Source organism: Pteropus vampyrus, unplaced genomic scaffold (assembly GCF_000151845.1).
Source record: "Pteropus vampyrus isolate Shadow unplaced genomic scaffold, Pvam_2.0 Scaffold970, whole genome shotgun sequence".
Taxonomy (NCBI): Eukaryota; Metazoa; Chordata; class Mammalia; order Chiroptera; family Pteropodidae; genus Pteropus; species Pteropus vampyrus.
In genome coordinates, this window is record NW_011889751.1 from 113,558 (window position 1) to 133,949 (window position 20,392).

The 20,392-nt window shown below is 38.5% G+C and overlaps 1 protein-coding gene and 1 pseudogene across 1 annotated transcript in view; both read left to right on the forward strand.

Moving 5' to 3' along the window:
• Window positions 1-20,392, forward strand: part of DGKK (diacylglycerol kinase kappa) — a 100,636-nt gene that overhangs the window by 39,923 nt on the left and 40,321 nt on the right. The window contains exons 2-7 of the mRNA XM_011386170.1: window positions 3,041-3,151; window positions 4,898-4,978; window positions 6,928-7,032; window positions 16,069-16,204; window positions 16,658-16,761; window positions 17,077-17,202. Of these exons, the coding sequence (XP_011384472.1) occupies window positions 3,041-3,151; window positions 4,898-4,978; window positions 6,928-7,032; window positions 16,069-16,204; window positions 16,658-16,761; window positions 17,077-17,202 (663 nt within the window). The remainder of the gene's footprint in view (window positions 1-3,040; window positions 3,152-4,897; window positions 4,979-6,927; window positions 7,033-16,068; window positions 16,205-16,657; window positions 16,762-17,076; window positions 17,203-20,392) is intronic.
• LOC111734322 lies at window positions 1,923-2,041 on the forward strand (annotated as a pseudogene).

Below are 20,392 nucleotides of genomic sequence, written 5' to 3' on the forward strand. Positions count from 1 at the left end.
GGTAGCAACTGGGCTTGGGTTCTCCATTTCCCCTACTAGGTCTTGTTGATTCTTCTGTTATCAACCAGCATTGAGGAGACAGCCACGCACTTAAAGCTAGTGCATTCAAAGTGACCAGTTTAATTTCATGGGACAGATAGGAAATAATTTTGATTTGGCTGGTGTACCCAGTGACAGGGTATATGAGTGGATAGCCACTGTCTTGGTGGAACTATTCATTTTGAACCAGAAGGTAAACATTTAGGGCAGTGAACATGAAGCCCCAAGGCTATTTCAAATGGTTCTCTGAGCTCACATAGCCTTGTGTTTGTCTACATAAATTATCGTTCCCTCAACCCCACTCCCATTATCCATACCTTTGAGATAGAGAATGTGCCTGCAACTAATTTAGCTGCCCCAAAGGACCTAGCAAAAGATGGAGCCCATAGTAGGAACTCAAAAAAATATGAATGAAGCACTCATCCAATGACAGATGTGCCACAAAGTCTTTTTCTTTTCTTGATTCTGATAAATGCTGGATTCGTGGAATGAGAACTGAAGGTTTTGATGATTTGCTGTGTCTTCAGACAAAGAGATTAATTAATTGTTTTGCTGTGTCCTTGGATGAATAACAGGACATCATTAATTATCAGGGAACAAGTAAGGGAAAAAAAAGAGAACATTACTTAAATACCAGGAAGGGGAATTAAAGAATGATCATTACTTAGGGTTGATGGAAGGAAGTATCTGGGGTGAAAAAGCTGAAGTCTACTTATTTCAGTATTTCAAATCACCTGCATCTGAGAATTTTCTGAAGGTACCAGAAGGCCCAGGGTTCTGGGAATCTTCTGGAGGGACAGATCCTCCATTTTCTCCTTACCACCTCACTCTATCATCTTATCCCTGAAAGGAACAGGAAGAGAACTAGGTATGGCAGCAGGGGTAAGAGAAAGCAGTTGAATTTGAAGGAAGCATTAAACTGAAAATGGAGGAAAGGGGAAAATATCTAGCCAAAAATTGTAAAATGAGCTATTGCAGGGGACACCATATATGACAGAATAAGAACAGCTGGAGAAACATTTAGTAGTTAGAGTAGAAAAACTTGGGGAAAGGACAGAAATAATGGGTGTGGCTTCAGTTGTACCAAGGTGGAGTAGTTAAAATTTTGAAATTAAGTCTTTAGCAGAAAGGGATAAATATGACTGCCCAAGTATCATGAAGACTTAGCATGGAGGTGAGACGGTTAGGATAGACAAAACCAAATACCATCATTGAGAGTATATAACATAGGCCACCTGACCAGTGAAAGTAAAGAGTGATGTAATCACAATGCTTAAACAAGACTTGTTTTTCTCATTGATGACTCAGTTTTAATGATTTAAATGTAATTTCTCACTCTCTCTACCACCTTCCCTCTTCCCATAAGATCTTATTGTTCTCTTGTCTTGACTCCTTGGCATCATTCTTTTGTAAGCATCTCAAGGATGGTACAATATCTTGAAACTCCCAAAAGTTAACAAGAGGACTCAGGTAAACACAGATTGCTCATTAACTGACTTGACATACAGAGGTTCTGTCTATTAGTACTATATTATTGGTTAGAGAATTGAATATAGGGTGTAATAGATGCACATATATTTTGTAGAATTGGGAGTAGCAAAAGATTGTTTAGATTGGGTCTCAAACTCAAACACCTGCTGGAATCAGGTGTCCCATCTGAAGGGGACAGCTGCTACTTTGTTCCAGTAGATGGGTGCTTTGTGAGAATATAGGTCCAGTGTTACCAAGGTTCTGATTATTTTAAAGAAACAGGAAACTTGGATTTTAATATGAAATCTACCTTTTAAATAATATCAACTAATTAACAACTTTGTAAAACACTAGGTGGAGCAAACAAAATGCTTCCACAACCACCAATGGTGAATTCTAATTTAGATGACAGAGTCTACGGCCATGCCACCCTGAACAAGCCCGATCCCATCTGATCCTAGAAGCTAAGCAGGGTCGGGCCTGGTTACTACTTGGATGGGAGACCACGTAGGAAGACCAGGTGCTGTAGGCATTCAAAAAAATGAAAAAATAAGGGATTGTAAGCTGACAAGGTCCTTGCAATCTGTGAGGTCAACCAAGGGTCACCTCACCTAAAAATAAATAAATAAATAAATAAATAAATAAATAAATAAATAAATAAGTAAGTAAGTAAGTAATTTAGATGATAGATGGAATTCATGGTAGAGCCTTGATTTGATGATTTAAACTAATTCTGGCTCTTTGTCCATTCAGTATGAGTTTGGTTCCACCTTGATGAATGTGAGTACTTTTCCTAAATGGCAGTCTTGCATGTTGGTTTGTAACCTAAAAATGTAACTGAAAACTTCCTCTATGGTAAAAATGGTAAGTAGACTCTATGCTTGATTAGAATCAGTCTGTTCAACAAGTAACTGAAAAATCACTGTCAGACATATGTCAAGAAAGTAATCAGAAGGCAGTTCTTTTTGGTGCCCTTTTTATTCTCTCACCAGACCACAGATCCCTTGAAGGCCATGGTAAAGACTTTGGATTTGGTTCTAAAAATGTTGGGAAGCTATTGGAGGCTTGTGAGCAGGGAAGGGATGTGATTCAATTTAATATTCTAAAAAAGAACACTCTAAAAGAGCTTATAGGAAGGCCCTGCCTAGAGCTACAATCTTGACACTTCCAGAAAATCTGCCTTTACTTAACAGTCTCTTCCCCTACCATTGTTCTTTCCTAGGCTTGCTGTTCTTACATTTACGTGTTAATGTCCCTCCTCCCCATCCCCTACCACCAATGGAGATGTTCTCTATAGTTCTTAGGACATGTATCCTAAGAAACTTATAGCCTATATCATCCTGAATGTGTTATCCAAGAGTAACCAATGCCTTTTCTGATTGAACTAACTTCCTTGAGTTCTTTCCTGGCTCTCAGATCATTTCTCAGATATGTGACAGAGAAAGAGCCTTCCAGGTATCTGATCTCCTCAACTGAGAGGACAAGTGATATGGTCTTGCAAATTGCTCTACTCAATGCTTCTATCTTTCAGAAAATACTGAAAGAAGGACCTCTGCTGAAGAACTGTAACTCCTTCAAGAGATGGAAGCTTAGATATTTTCTTATTCGAGGACAAAAGCTCTGCTTTGCACACCATCCTGCGGTAAGAGAATATATAGAATATATAGGATATATGTCCTATTATATGTATATTAGTCAATTGGGTTAGTGGGTGGGTGCCAGAAAATGTTTTATGAGGAAATGGGCTAATAGGTAAAGAAAGATATATTAGCAAAGATTAAGGCGAAAGTTGAAACCTTCTATGCTTCCTTTAACTTGTCCTTTTGGGCCAAATAGGAGACACTTTTCTCTCCCTTCCCCTTCTTATTTTCCTTTCCTTTCATAGATTCCTCAATTAGCTTCTATACCCAGAACCAATGACATAATTTGTGGGACCCAGTAGAAAATAAAAATGCAGGGTCCCTTATTTAAAAAGCAAATAGAAATGCGAGTAAAGATACTAAAATATAAAGCAGTAATTTGTCAGGGCATCTTTTTAAAAAGATGTTTAAGTCAGAGAATCTTTTAGTAGTTATTAAATGTCATTCTAAAAAAGAAAAAAACTTTTTGAATTATTAGCAATTTTGCAATCCATTTGTGTATTGTCAATGCCAGGTTTAAAAACAAATACAAAAGTATTTAACTCACATGAAGAACCACCAACATTATATAATTTGTATTTAGTGGATCATGCACACATATATATTTTGTTCTCACCAGTACGTAAAATGCAAAACTGCAAAAAACTAGCTCAACTGTTTTTATTTCACATCTAAATACATATACATTCTACCAACACTCTCTGAAAGGAAAAGGAACAATGGGTTTCCCTATCTTCCCTTTTCCTTCAATGTTATCATTTTTAGCACAAATGATTGGCTAACATAGGGAAGTAACATGAGTAAAGAATATAATAGGGTTCTTTGGTTATTCATGTTTCTTAGAACATCATTGCTCTGTTTGAAGAAAATTCTGGTTCCGATAGAAAATGTGCCCTCTCAAGGCTGTCAGCTCACCTACTTAATCATAGATGTAACATGTTTACAGTGTATTTGCTTTGAGTCTCGCTGGACTCCCATATATTATGGGTCCATGGAATTCTATGCTCATGGGCATCACAAATACAAATGGAGTGACAGGATATTGGGTGGACATGCATATTGTGCATATCTCCTGCTTATGTTCATGACCCATTGTCCCATTGGACTTCACTTATAAAACACAAGTTAAATGATAAGAATTTCAAGAGTATAACAGCAGAGCGTTAAACCAAGTGTGGGGACCCTTTGAACACGAGGCCCTGTATGACTGCACAGGTTGCATACCAATGAAGCCAGCCCTGTCTGTATCCATAGTACTGATCTCCTGCTGCTGAGTGGATATTACTTACTATAGCTGGTATATACTGAGACACAGGCCTCAAACTGGGTGGGACTAGCAACAAAGTCAAGGGCTGCTGGCTAGTAAAATAGGAGCTAATAACTCCTATCTGCTCTCCTAGGTCCCTAGCTAGACCACATTCCATTATCTTCTCCAGCATAAACCTTTAGTTTTTAACAATTCTGAATTACCCAAGCCGTCCAATAAATCCACATCAAAGTTTTGGGAAGAGTTGTGTTTTGGTTTAGTTTGGTTTGTTTGTTTGTTTGTTTGTTTTTCACATGATATATTGACAAAAATTATGATGCTAAATAAATCCCAGCACTCAAGGCAAAACAATGATTGCATTATGACTGTCAAAAATGCCTATTATTGTACACGTGCATATGTGTGTATGTTTACTTTTTAGTGTCTCTTTGTCTTATTAACCAGACAGTTCCTTTTCTTCCACTCTCTTATACCTTTCCAGTTTGCACGCTTTGAAACCATTGATCTGTCTCAAGTCGCCTTAGCAGAAACTAGCTGTCGAAACATTTCTCACAGTTTTTGTGTAAGTAAGATTGGGAATGCTGAAGAGCATATTTGGGGACTAGCTGGGGAGAGGAGTTGTCTCTTTGGATTTCAGGTTTCTCAAGTCTCCTTTGATCCCAAAGTGTGTACAGAAATCCACTTAAAATAGCATTGCAAATAGGTGCCGAAGATTATTCATGTAAACACATTCACCAACCCACTGATAGGGGGGACAAAGGTGATGGCCCTGTTTCCTATTATCAGCCAGTTATAAAGCTGAGCTGATTTCAGGGTTGGTGGAGAGTGACTATTACAAAAATCAATTCTCCTGATGAAGGTGATTTGGAAGAGAATCACTCGGAGCCTTTCAAAAGCCTGCAAATATGTTGTAGAAATTGTCAGGATAGTAGAGCTACATGATATTTTCTCTTTTGATGAAGCAGATAAGAACCTAAATCCAAAGTGAAAGCTACTCTATGCTAAGATTACTGATGAGAAGACCTCAAAGAAAGCAGGGGATTTCTAAGGAAGTATTTAAGGGCTTGGCACTGCTGAAATTTCATAAGGCTTTGGTCATTCAAGTAAATCCAGACCAGAAAGCTCACTGAAAAATAACAAATCCATTGGCTCAGGAATTTTCCTACCCACCTTCTCCCAGAACTGTCTTCTCCCAACCTTAGTGGTGGGTTATATATACTGGGGTTCCTCTTCAGGCAGGTGGAGGGTTATACTTAGCAGACTAAAGAGCTACAAGCCCAATACTGCTTCTGTGGCTGGTCCACATTCTATTCTCCCTGGAGAGGAAGCAGCTAAAGAAGAGGGAAACCCTACTCTCATTTCTTTCTCATTACATCATACTGACCCAGGGTAAAGCTGAGGGTTCTGTTGATCCATTCCCAAAAAGCTTAACCTTTGGGCTATGAGCACACAGGCTAATGATTTTGGTCTTTACAAAGAAATACCAAGGGCTAGGTTGCCCCTTAACCTATAAAAACACAGAGGCACTCTTCATCAGCCCCACATAAGAATGAGTTTAGACCAAAGAAGTAGCTGTTTTCATAATTCCTACTAGTTCCTATTTCCATATATCAGAGAATCATGATATGCTACTTGCAAAAGAAGAGAGAAAATGTTTGTTGGTATGGTGAGCTCCAGTTCTAAGATTTGGGAAGCTAGTTGTAAAGGAAAGTTTGGCCACTGAAGCAATGACTGATGCTGTAGCTATCCATGCTCCCTCCTGTCCTCTGGAAAGAGACCAAGTCCTAACCATGGTCTACCTCTGTTGGACCCTCAGCGTGGCTTTTTCATTATTCCTGCCACGGTTCCTGCATGGAGCAGGATTAAGAGAAACAATGGTAAAATTCTCTTCATGTTGTCCCTGACTATAAGAAAAAAAGAAACTGGATTTCTAGATTTATCACTCCATTTTAACTCTCCTCCCAAACAGAAAGAGGCACACCCTGATGAAGCATATAACATTTTCAAGCAGACAGAGCAGCAGTGAGTGAGTAGGATTTTCAGGCAACCTTATTTGAGTAATAGATGAATATATGGCTTAGTGTTTGAAAGCATGTGATCCAGAGCCAAAGACTCTGGATTTCAATTCTAGCTTATTTTTTTTACCTGCCAAGTGGCCCTGGGAAAGTCATTTAACTCCCTTTGCCTTGGTTTTCCTAATGAAGTGGCGGGGGCGGGGCGGCTATATCATGGGGTTGCAATGAAGATTGAAATAAATAATATACATGTATTGCAATAGAACAGTGCCTGGAACATAGTAAATGTTATTGAAGTGTTATTTATTAGTATTATCATTATTTTGGGTAGGTATCTAAGGAGCCTCAAGTGGCTCTGGAACTTCTGCTTTGTATTTAAAAAGTGGCTTCAGTTATGCTTGGTAGACCTGTTTTGGTCTTTGGAGAATTTACAGGCTCTGTTTGGGGGAAAATTTGTGGAATGGGAATCAGCTAATAATATGACTTTTTCGTTTAGGTGATCACACCACAACGAAAAGTTATCCTGGCTGCACCTAATCGGAAAGACATGGAAGAATGGATTAATGTCATAAAAACTGTTCAACAGGGAGAAATTCGTAAGGTAAGGGAAATAATAGAGAATGTACACAACTCTCAGGGGTAAACACATAATTGACTGCATTAGTTAAGCCACCTTTCACATAGAGAAATAATAAGATAGAAGTAGAAACCATCTGGTCGGGAATTATAGATAGATATCATTAAGAAGCCCATTTAAAACTATTTGTAAACAGGATTAATTCACTTAGAATGAGGCCTTGGTAAGTATGTGGTTTAGCTACCTCTGTACACATTCATTTGACATGTAGATGTCACTATATGCCCAAAGGATGAGGCACTCAAGATGTATGTGAACAGTTAATTCAGATGTTCTTATGTTAGTAAAACTGCAATCAGCAGCCTTGACTGAGTTTGCTGAGTGACTACAGTAACAGCTAAGGAAACTAAGGCTCATAAAAAGAAGGAACCAGACCAACGTGAAATAACTATTCAGTAGCAAAGCCAGGATTTGGACCCAGGCTGTGTGACTCCAAAGCCTATGTCCTTAACCACTATGCAGTTCTGCCTCTCTGTTTATTGTCCACCACAAAAGAAATGTAGAGAGAAGAGCAAGGAGCAGTCTTCCTTAAAGCTTAGTTTCTTTAGCAATACCAAACTCCTGGCCACTACTCCCTGCCACAAGTGGTGCCATCATTCAAACTCTGGGCTATGCCCTCAGCCCACTCTTCTGCAAACCTACCACAGTTAGAAGTTACGTATGTTTTTAGAGGGGAGGGATTTTTGTCATTTATATACTTAGAGCGGTGTCTGGCACATAGCCGAGGCTCAGTAAATATTTTTTGAATGAAGAAATGAATCTGAGGGTAATCTTGAAGCCAAACTTTAGAAAGGGAACCATATATGGTTCATCCTAAAGCAAAATTCTGCTCTGAAGGTCTTGGAGATAAAGGGGAACATGAATCCACCCTTAAGAAGAACCTGATGTCTTAAAAACTAGCAAAGGGTAGAGGATTTTCATAGACATTTGAGATGAAGCAGCGTAGACTGCGGCTTGATAATAATGGATTTTAGAAGTAAAAACAATACCATGGAGAAAAACCATCTGTCTTCACTCCCCTAAGACTTCTCAGGCTTTGACCTGTTAGTTTTATAACTATAAATTCTGCTACTCATGGCTGTGAGTAAATGACAAGTTGACTGAACTGGGGCCTAGGTACCTCTCCACATATCTTTAAGGTCTCTCCTGGGCCCACATTATATATGTTTAACTGAGAGATTCTTTGCTTAGAATCTGATTATGGTCTTTGCATGACTTAGCACTTGGCATTTCACTGCTTTTTTATTTTCTTCTTCCTTTCCGGAATGGAGAAGTACATCCTGTCCCTCTTGCCCACCCACTATGAGGCCACTATAGCACAGCATTAGATGTAGCTACAAAAAGTTGTGATTTACATGCTTCTCTTACACCCTCACCCTTGTAAATCAATCCCTTTTCTTCCCTCAGCTTATCTCTATCCAAATTGGAACACTTTCTCATGAATTACTCATTTTCAATTTGGCAAAAAAAAAAAGTCACATAGGATATTTTGAATTTAAATTACTAGTCCAAGAATGCGAAAACTTCTAGAGAAAGCCATAAGGATATTAATGTACAATTCCTGACTTAATTGAATTAAACATCTTGATGTTGACTATCCGACACGAACTAAAAAGGAAAAAAATAATAATAATCTGCATGTTTACTCTCTTGGATGAGTTGAGTTTCAGGCTGTAATCACAACCTCTGTGGAGCTGCTCTAGGGACCTACATCCATTAAGGAACACTTTTAGCTGGTAGTGAAATGTCTCACCACCAGCATCTTAGCAATTCATCTTGCCTGAGGCTGAAAGAGTAAAATATGCTTTCTCTCACATATACCTTATCTTCAATGGTTTGTTCTATCCTCTGTCACCACCAATGCCTAGTTTGGACTGAAGAAAGATTAATCATGAACTTAGTGGTCTATTAAAGTTACTACTAAGTAATTGGATAACCTAATGAAAACTAGTCAATACACATTAAGAAGTGAGCCCCTACTAGGTGCCTAGTTCTATTCCATAGAGAGTTTAAAAGAAGGTGTGGCCACTCCTGGCCTCAGTGATCTTTTTAGGTAGTTGAAGAGACAAAATATACTCAAAAGAAATAGTCAGAGATGTTACGAGGCCATGCACAATTGATTGCCAGAGGAATAAAACAGACATTAAAGTGGTATGGGAGCTCAAGGGAGGAAGAGATAAGTATGGACTGGTGTCCTCTGGGGAGAGTTTATAGAGGAGAGATTTGAGACTGACTGAAAGATGAATAGGATTTTATTGGTGGCTGGGGATTAGGGATAGGCGAAAGTCCTGACCAGGGGACTTGGCATAAGCAAAAGCTGAGTAATAGAAAAACAGAACTATTTTGAGGAGTAGAAAGGGAACTCTATTTGACCAGAAGAGTTTGGGAAAGTGACTCAATAAGTGTATCTACAGAGGTAGGTTTAGTCTGATTGTGAAGGATTATCAACGCCAGGATAAAGAGTGGGGAAGAACTGCAACATGATCAAAGTTCAGTTTAAGGATGGATTAGAAAGGGAAGAGAGTTTATCAAAGGGATACTTAAGAAATATAAGTTGGATTAAATGAGGGATAAACTGGAGGCCAGAAGATCATAGAGGAGGTTATAGATTAAAACAGGCAAAGCAAAGTTAAGCTCCAGAATGAAGATAGAAAGGAAAGACAAATAGTAGATACCGAGCTGGGGGTTGGGGGTGAACCTAAATATATGAGACAGGCAAAAGAGAAAGAGAAGTCACAGGCATATGAAAGGTTTGAGCCTGGGAGATTTAAAGAAGAATAAAAAAGAAAAAAATGAAAGTAAGGAACTGCGTGGAAGACTAGATTAAAAGGTTAGCTTTCTCTAATAATGAATTGTCATGGAACCATTGACTATGGGAAAAGAAATGGACCTTAAAAGTAATCTAGACTACAGATTACAAATTCTAAAGCATCTAAATATCAAGTCATGTAGATTCTGTTTGAATGCTTCCAAAGATGGGAAACCAAGATTCTTTCAAAAGAGTCCATTCAATGCTCTAAATTTTAGAAAGTTTTTTCTTAGTCTTTGACCTAGTAGAATAACTTTCTAACATTCAGTGTGACCTGCAAGAATGGCATCAGCTGCCTCTTGAGGTAGAAAGCTCTATGTCATTAGAAGTATTTAAAGAAAACTGTTTAAACAACGGCTGAGAATGTTTAGAAAATTAACTTTTCATAGTGATATCAGCAAGATGTCAGACTAGGAGGTCCCAATGCTTATTCCCCCCCGCAAAACAACAAATGAACAACTACATGCCAACCAAAATAGCTCTGAGAGTTTCAAAGTACAATAAAGAAGCTGCAGAAACTCTAAGGAACACAGAGACAGAATCACCACATAGAAAAGCATAGTAAGCAGTTTACCTACATAGCCCCAATCCCCCGGTCTGGCCAAGCTTGGGGCCAAAAGGAATGCCCTTGGCCTGATCTCCTCCCACAAGGGAAAGGGAGAGCAGGAGGACTCCAACAGCCCTAGAGTGACTGAATGGGTAAAAATCAAGACCCAGAAATATGCTGTCTATAAGAGACTAATTTTAAAATTAAATATACTGTAGACTGAAAGTGAAGGGATAGAAAAGCTATCTCATGCAAATAGCAACCAAAAGAAAGTATGGGTGGCTATACTTATATCAGATGAAATAGACTTTAAGTCTAAAACTGTCTCTAGAGAAAAAGGAGGACATTATACAGTAATAAATGGGTTAATTCAACAGCAAAATATAATAATTTAAATATATATACACCCAACACCAGAGTACCTAAATATATAAAACAGATAATGAAAGATCTGAAGGCAGAAATTGACAGCAATATAATAATAATAGAGGACTTCATTACTCCACTTATAATAATGTATAGAGCATGCAGAGAAAAATCAATAAAGAAACATCTGACTTGAATAACACTATTGATCAAAGGGACCTTAGTGACATATATAGAAATTTCCACCCAATGGCAGCAGAAGACACATTATTCTCAAGGGCACAAGGAACAGCCTTTAGGATAGATAACATATTAGGTCACAAAACAAGCCTTAACAGATTTTAAAAACATGGACAGCATTCCAAGTATCTCTTCTGACCATAGTGGAATGAAATAGAAATCAATAACAGCAAAAAATGGGAAAATTCACAAAGACATAGAAACTAAACAATACAGTCTCGAACAACCATTGGGTCAAAGAGGATATCCAAAGGCTAAATTACTTTCTATCTCATGTACAGTATCTTCATGGCTAGTGGTTTGCTCAGGATGAACACTTGTTGTCCCAGCATAATTACTGAGAGCTCCCCATCTCACTGTTGAAAGTCCTGATTTGGATGATATGGTGACCCGATCAATGGCAACCTGAGAGATTTGAACATTCTGTAATAGTGATGTGTATATATGCAACAGTTTTTCAACTGTGTTCAAATGGATTTTTAATCTGTGCCAGTTACTAGAAAGGCCTATAAGGACATACTGTATTAGTTTCCTAGGACTGTTATAACAAATGACTACAAACAGGGTGAATTAAAATAACAGAAACTTATTTTCTCACAGTTCTGGACTCTAGAAGTTCAAAGTCAAGGTATTAGCAGAGCCATACTCTCTCTGAAAGCTCTAAGGGAGGTTCCTTCTTTGCCTCATTTAGCTTGTGGTGACTTCAGGCATTCCTTGATGTTCCTTGGTTTGTAGACACATCACTCTAATCTCTGTGTGTATCTGTGTGTGAATTTTCCTCTCCTTATAATAATACCAGCTTAGGGCCCCTTCTAATCTAGTATGATCTCATTGTAAATTGATTACATCTGCAAAGACCCTATTTACAAATAAGGTCTCATTCACAGGTAAAAGGGATTAGGATTTGAACATATTTTGGGGGGAATACAATTCAACCCACAATAGTCCACCCTCTGGATCCCAAAATTCATGTCCTTCCTACATGCAAAATACATCCACCCCATCCTGACATCCCCAAAAGACTTAACCCACTCCAGCATTAACTTAGTTCAAAATCTCATCTTATATATAATCTAAATTAGGTATGGGTGAGACTTTTAGTATGGTCCATCTCAGGGAAAAATTATTCTCTCTTCATGGACTTGTGAGACCTAGAAAACAAATTGTTCGCCTCCAAAATACAATGTTTGGACAGGTATAGGATAGACATTCCCATTCTGAAACTGAGAAAATTGAAGGAATAAAAGGGTTGCTGGTCTAAAGCAAGTTGGCAAGCCAGCAGAGCAAATTCCATTATGTTTCCAGGCCTCAGAATAATTCTCTGGTGGCTTGGTGTTCTTTCCTCTGCCCACACCCTTTCAATCCACAGAAGTGGGCAGCTCCCCTCTCTAACCAAGGAGGTGCCCCCACCCTCTAGAACTAACGAAGGCAGTGACCGCACCCTCAGGCCTGCACTCTCTAGTTCTGTTGTGGCATGGGCAGCATCTCTAGCCTCTGAGCCACTCTCAGCATCCCTGCTGACCTCTGAGCCCCTTGGAGTTATATTTCTATTTTCTTGAAGGATAACACATTTTCACAGCTGAGTAGCTCTATCAGCTAATTTTCTGCTGTAGAATCCCTGAAGTCTCACAGCCTTCATTTTGTCCTATGTATGTCCCCTTCAGTCCAAGCTGGCAGTGTTTCTGCTGAGAGAGGTTATTGAACCCATGTATCACACACCTAATCCCACCAGCAAGAGTTTGCCCAGTCACACCCTTAGTGCTCCCTCCAGAGCACATTTTCTCAAGTTCTACAGTATGGATATACTGATAATTTCCCAAATCTTCAAGTTCTAGTGGCTTTTTGATTAATAGTTCTGCTATGTACTGAATTGTGTCCCCCCCCCCCCGTTCATATTTTGAAGCTCTAGCCCCCAATGTGACTATATTTGGAGATAGGGATTTGAGGAGGTAATTAAGATTAAATGAGGTCATGAGTGGAGTCTTAATCTCACAGGATTGGTGATGTTATAAGAAAAGAAGGAGAAATAGATTAAGCTTCCCCACATCCTCACATGCACTGAGGAAAGTGTGAGTGCACAACAAGAATGTAGCCATCTGCAAGCCAGGAAGAGAGCTCTCACCAGGAACTGGATCAGCCAGCACCTTGGTCTTGAACTTCCAGCCTCCAAACTATGAGAAAATAAATTTTTGTTGTTTTAGCCACCCAGTTTATGGTATTTTGGTATGGCAACTTGAGCATACTAGCCCAAGTTCCTTCCTCAAAATATCTTTTCTCTTGCACTTTACTATCGGCAACAAAGGGAAACTAAGCTGCATCTTCCATACTTTGCTTGGAAATCTCCTCAGTGAAATATCCAAGTTTATTGCTTACAAAATCTACAGTAAACTTGGAATAGTAACAGTAATAGTAGAATAAAATTCACCTAAGTTCTTTGCTACTTTATAAAAAGGATTACCTTTCTTCTAGTTTCATATAATATATTCATCAGTTGTCTGAGACCATACCAGAAGCACCTCTAATGTTGATATTTCTAGTAACATTCTATTCAAGGCGACCTAGGCTTTTCCTATCATGTGCCTCAAAATTCTTCCAGGCTTTATTCACCACCCAATTCCAAAGCTACCTCTATATTTTTAGTATTTATCACAGCAGGACTCTATTTCCCAGTATCAAAAATGGCATTAGTTCCCTAGAATTGCCATAACAAATGACCACAAACTGGGCGAATTAAAACAACAGAAACTCATTCTCTCAAAGTTCTGGACTTGAAGTCCAAAGTTAATGTGTTGGCAGGACTATGCTCTCTCTCTCCGAAGGCTCTAGGGGAGGATCCTTCTTTGCCTCTCCTTAGCTTCTGGTGATTGCAGGCATTCCTTGACTTGTAGATGCATTACTCTAGTCTGCCTCTCTTATTACATGGTGTTTTTTTCTTTGTCTGTCCAAATTTCCCTCTTCTTATAAGGACACTGGGCATTGGATTAGGGTAATCTCAAATCCATTATTACTTCATCTTAAATTAATTACATCTGTAAAGACTCTATTTCAAATTAGGTCACAATCACAGGTACCAGGGATTAGGACTTGAACGTTTTTTAGGGGGAAGGGCACAATTCAATAAACAATACATACTTATCTGGGGTTAGATGCATCAAAGATTTCTTATAGAATAGGATGCATATAGGAATATAAATCCTATCTCCTCAACTGCTAATCCAACAATGTCTAATTTACATATTCTTTTATATTCTGTAGCTAATTGGACCATGAAATTCAACATCCTACCCAAGCAGAGTTCTGCATTTCTTCTGTTTGTCCTATAGAAACTTGTGGATTCTAGGAGAGCTCACTTGTCACTCTATACTGGAATGATCTGTTTAGGAAGTTGTCTCCTCCAGTAGACTATGAGCTCCTTGAGGGCAAGTACTGTGGCTCATTCATCTCTGTATCTTTAGTGCCTAGCTGCATAGATAATACAAAGTAGGCTCTTAGTAATTATTGCGGGGAGGGAAGGAGGTTGGAAAGAAGGAAGGTACTTGTAGAGCTATAATCTAGTGTCTTAGGAAATAGAAAGGTGCTAGGAGCTCAGAGTGCCAAAGCCATAACTATGTCACTTCAGAACTCTCCATCCTCTGATTTCCTTAAAACATTGCCAGGGCCTCAGCATGCAATAAACGTTGCAATTACAAAGTCATCCCAGACCAGTTGAGCCTTTCACTCATCAAAGTACCTTTCCTTCCAGAAGCTTCCTGGTCAATACGACAGCAGCTTAGCACATAACCATCATACTAGAAGAGAGAAGAAGGTACCAGAAAGTGCCATGTACAGGCTATCTATGTTTAGATGGCTAATTCCTGTACATTGATTAAGGTTGAACACTTAATGTACCAGAGCCCTCAATAGCACACTCTCTCGCTCACTCTCTCTCATAAACCAACCATTATCAGCTGGCAACAGGGATAATATATAGTTCTCTTTAAAGTCTTTTATACATTTAGCCCATTATAATGTTAAGAATAAAAAGCTAAATATGTACGCCTACGTCCATACTCCAAAGGAAGGCAGAGAAGGAAAAAATCAGACATTCACAGGAATTAGAGAAAGGGTAGAGGAGTCCTGTGTAATACACACCCAAAACAAACTTGGGAGCTTTTGATGCTCGCCTCTCTCCTTTCAATCCCAAAACTAGTTGCTGGTATATCCTGTGCCTGCCCCACAATTATGCGAGTCAGGCTGTGATAAACAAATGTAGAATTTACAAGCAGGTTAACAGTAAATGTCAAATTCAATACTGTGAAAGAGGACAAACATAATGTCATTCCATTATTGGCAGAAACTTTGACTTATTCATCACTATATCCCCAGTGCTTTGAAAAATGCCAGGCACATAGTAGTTGCTCAGTAAATATTTGTTTAATGAATTAAATTGATAAACCATGTATCTACTATAGGCAGTCAGAGCATGGTATTCAGAAAAGAATGCTTGGACAAGAAGCCCCTGAGATGAAACTATTGTCAAGATAATGCAATATTCTGCTCACCTTGCAACAGTAGGGCCAGGAAGGTGAATGTATATCTCCACAAGGTAGCTAAAGCCTGAGAAGGATTTCTTAGCCCAGAGTTAGAATCTTTCTTCCTCCCTTTCTTGACCAGCCAGAGGACTTGGATATCACTGAATCTCTAATTCACCACCACTTTTTGCTGACTACTCAAAGAGAACCAAGACCAAGGCTAATAAGACTAATTTTGCTTAAACTAAACCAATGCAGTGATTTGGCCAAGCACTATAAAGATCATTGCTCCTGCCTTTAGCCTCTATTCCATGATTTACTCCCTATTGTTTTTCCTTTTCAAAAACCAATGGGAAAAAAACAAAGGTGGGAGATTTTTTAGGAACTGACTCCAACTTTCATTCTATCTCTTCACATGTTCTGACACCTATATAGGTCATTTCAGCCTTGGCAGCAGATTGTCTGGCCTTCTCTAATTTGTCTCTGTGATTAACTCACTAGTCTCTCTTCTCTTTGATATATTTTAGATACCTGCAGCAGAAAACAACCCTTTCCTTGTTGGAATGCACTATTGGTACTCCAGTCACAGCCCCCGGACCCAACACTGTAATGTTTGCCGGGAGAGCATTCCTGCTTTATCTAGAAATGTTATCATCTGTGAAGGTACATTTCTGATTCCTTTAGGAAGTGGAGCTAAGTGGGTGGAGATAGAAGTGAAGGAGTTCACGTGGCTTTAGTATCACCAACTTATACTAGGTCACTGAGTCTTGTGTAAGGTTAACCCTGACACCAGACTGAGGGAAGGATATGGGAAGAAACTGGCATAAGGGTGAATTCTCATGGATCAAAATGGAGGATTGGGTCTGGAATGATCCAACAATATGGTCACTAGGGTTGGAAAAACAGAAATCACATTATTATATTAATTTCCATTCAAATCAGTAGAAAATATAGCCAGTAAGAATAAAAAGAATCATATAAAAATAGGCCTTTGGAGGCTGGTCAAAACTATTTAGATACATCTAGGTTCTAACTTTCAGAGCAGCTTAGGGAAGGGAATTAGAATCTTCATTATCACCAGATTTACATTCATCTATGTTTTTCCTTTTTTCACAGTGTGTAAAGTGAAGTCTCACAGATTATGTGCTTTGAGAGCAAGCAAAGACTGCAAGTGGAATACCTTGTCTATCACTGATGACCTCCTCATTCCTGCAGATGAAGTAGTGAGTACCAGCCATGCTTTCTCACAATCACCCTTTTATACTTCCCCCTAGGACACACAGGGGAAAAAAGACTTATTTCTGTCTCCAGACAACCCAACTAGGCTTCTTTCCCAGGCTCATGATTCAACCAATCTAGAAGAATTAAAGCCCCACACTCCTACTTGTCATTGGTCACTAGCATTGGAGTGGGACCAGGGCAGGACCAGGGGAAATTTCCTTGGGGTTACTCCACAGGATAGTATAGTTATTCCAGCTGGCCCTTCTTCTCCTTATATTTCTAACTTCTACTTCTTGCCTCTTTTTGCCCTTCAGAAAACTATGCCCCACCAGTGGGTAGAAGGAAATATATCCGTCAGTTCTCAATGTGCAGTATGTCATGAGAACTGTGGCAGTTACCAAAGACTTCAAGATTTCCGATGTCTCTGGTGTAATTCTATGGTAAGACTCTAAGACTCTTCTTATCTCCTTGATACTTGGGAATTTGACTTCTAAAGAAGGGGTGGATTGAACTTTGACTTGCATACACATAGATAGAAATCTCAGAGATTGTTACATCCAAATAGATTATACAGATTCCATAGTATAGAACTCAGTATCTTGCCTTTGAAGATCTTGCTATGGAGTCCCTAAGAGAAAGACTTAAGACTCTCATCTTTGATGGCTCTTCAATGGTAAGACATACTAGGAAAAGCTACTAGGAAAAAGCTGAACTTTCCTATGACAACATGGACAAATAAGTTCTAGGTCTACCCTTAAGAAACCTCCTCCTCCCTTCCTTATTCACCATTTCCTAGAAACTTGTAATCTTTGTTAATTAATAATGGTTAATAAAATTAACTCATTATTATTCTCACTATATATTGAGATCATATACATGATCTCATTTAATCCTTACAACAACTCAAAATGAGGACTCATTGTCCCCATTTATAAATAAAAAATGAGTTCAGTAAAAAGAAGTGATTTATTTGCTTAAGGTCATGTAGCCAGTAAGCAAGAGTCTTGATTCGTACATAGTTCTCCAAAATCCGTGCTTTAAATACATCACTACCATGCCTCTAAGCCAGTGATTTTCAATTGGGGGTAATTTTGCCCCCCAGGAGACATATAACAATGTCTAGAGACATTTTAATTATTATAACTCGGTGGAAGAGGGTGTGCTGCAGGCTTCTAGTGAGTAGAGGCCTGGGACTTTGCTAAACTTCCTACAATGCATAGGAGAGCACAAAAACTATCTGGCCCAAAATATCAATAGTGCCAACATTGAGAAACTCTAATCTAGACTTTCTAGCCTTTTAGATGCTTCTCAAGAACCAATTATTCTAGACAAGAAGAAACTAAAGTATAAACTTCTGAGAAGATTCTGGTTCCCTCTGCCTTACTCCAGCAAGTGGTGCCATGTTTGCACTCCCTTTGCTTTGATCCAGCTCATAGGTATCTCTTGTAGACAGCATACAGACCACTTTTTTGGGAGATGCCAGTGACCTAGAGCAAGTCTTACTTTTTTTTTTTTTTAATCCAGTCAGGCACTCTGTGTCTTTTGATTGGATAATTTAGGCCATTTGGTTTAAAGTAATTACTGATAGATATGCACTTACTGCCATTTTATTAATTGTTTTTTGGCTGTTTAGTAGTTTTTCTCTTCCTTTCTTCTTCTCTTGCTTTCTTCCCTTGTGATTTGATAATTTTCTGTAGTGGTATGCTTAGATTACTTTTTCTGTATATATTGTGTATCTACTATAGGTTTTTGCTTTGTGGTTACTATGAGGCTTACATATAATAACTTATTTACAATAGGATATTTTAAGTTGATAACTTAAGTGTGAATGCATCCTAAAGCTTTATGTTTTTACTCTATTTCCTCCCATGTTTTATGTTTCCTTTTTTTCTCTAGATTATCTGAGTAAGCCCTTTTATTTTGTTATTTTTTTAAATTTAAGATTATAGTTTATTTTTATTATGGTGACAATGTTTTATGTTTTCGATTCCACAATTTACATCTTTTTATCTCATGCATCCCTTGACAAATTATTGTAGTACTAGTTATTTTTACTACTTTTGTCTTTTAACCTTTATGGCAGCTTTATAAGTGATTAATCTACAACCTTTCCAACATTAGATTATTTTGCACTTTCCTATATATTTACCTTTACCAGTGATATTTATACTTTCATATGTTTTCCTATTATTAATTAGCACCCATTTGTTTCAGTTTAAAGAAGTCCCTTTGACATTTCTTGTAAGGCCAGTTTAGGGGTGATGAATTCCTTTACCTTTTGCTAGTCTGGAAAACTCTATCTCTACTTCAATTATGAATGACAACTGTGCTAGGTAGAATATTCTTAGTTTGATGTTTTCCCTTTTGACACTTTGAATTTATCATGCCACTCCCCTGTGGCCTTTGAATTTTCCCTGAGAAGCCTGCTGATAGTATTGTGGGGGTTCCCTTATATGAAATAAATTATTTTTCCTCTTGTTTTAAGATTCTCTTTTTATCAGTAACTTTGACATATTAATTACAATGTGTCTTCTTGTGGGTCTCTTTGGGTTCATTTTATTTAGTGTTCTCCCAGCTTCCTGGTTCTGGATGTTTGTTTCCTTCCACAGGTTAGGGAAGTTTTCAGTCATTATTTCTTCAAATAAGTTTGCTGCCCCTTTATCTGTTCTTCTTCCAGGACTCCTATTATGCAAATGTTATTCTGCTTGATGATGTCTCATAGGTACCTTAAGCTATCTTCATTTCAAAAATTCCTTTTTTCTTTTTTTGCTTTGATTAGGTGAGTCACAATGCCCTGTCTTCCAGCTCACTGATTCTTTCTTCTGCATTATCTAGTGTGCTATTAAATCCCTCTAGCATCCTTTTCAGATATTTTATTCTTCAGCTCTGTGACTTTTTGGTACTTTCTTATATTCTCTATTTCTTTGTTGAAGTTTTTACTGTGTTAATCCATTCTTCTCCTGAGTTCAGTGAGTATCTCATGACCATTACTTTGAATTATTTATCAGGTATGTTACTTTGTTTCATTAAGGTTGTTCTCTGGTAAATCAGCTTATGGGTGCAGTGTGGGTGGATCAAGAGCTGTTTGCCTCCCACCTCTGAAGTGGCTAACATAGAAGCAATATGTCAGTGGAGAGGAAGGGCTGCTCACCCTCTGCCTCTGGTGGGCCTGCTCTCAGGAGCATGTGGGGGAAGCAAGGCAGCTCACCCACCACCTCTAGCAGGTTAGGCTGAGAATAAAAAACTGGCATCCACCAGCACTGGTGCTAGCATGTTTCAAAGAAAATGTATAAATTGCTCCTACCAGCACCTCCCTAGAGTGAATTTCAACAGACTTCTGCCCCTCTGGTAGATGCTTTAAAGTTTTCAGAGGAAACTGTTCTGTATGTAGTTCTAAATTTGTTGTGTCTCAGGGAAGAGGTGAGTTCAGCATCTTCCTATGCTGCCACCTTCAACTACCTCCCACTCTTGCCATTTTTTAAACAACATAGTATTGGAAGTCCTAGTCAGAGCAATTAGGCAAGAGAAAGAAACAAGTATCCAAATGAAAAAGAAGGAAAATTGTCACTATTTACAGACAGAATGACATTGTATATATTAAACAAAAACATGCAACCAAAAAAAAAAAAA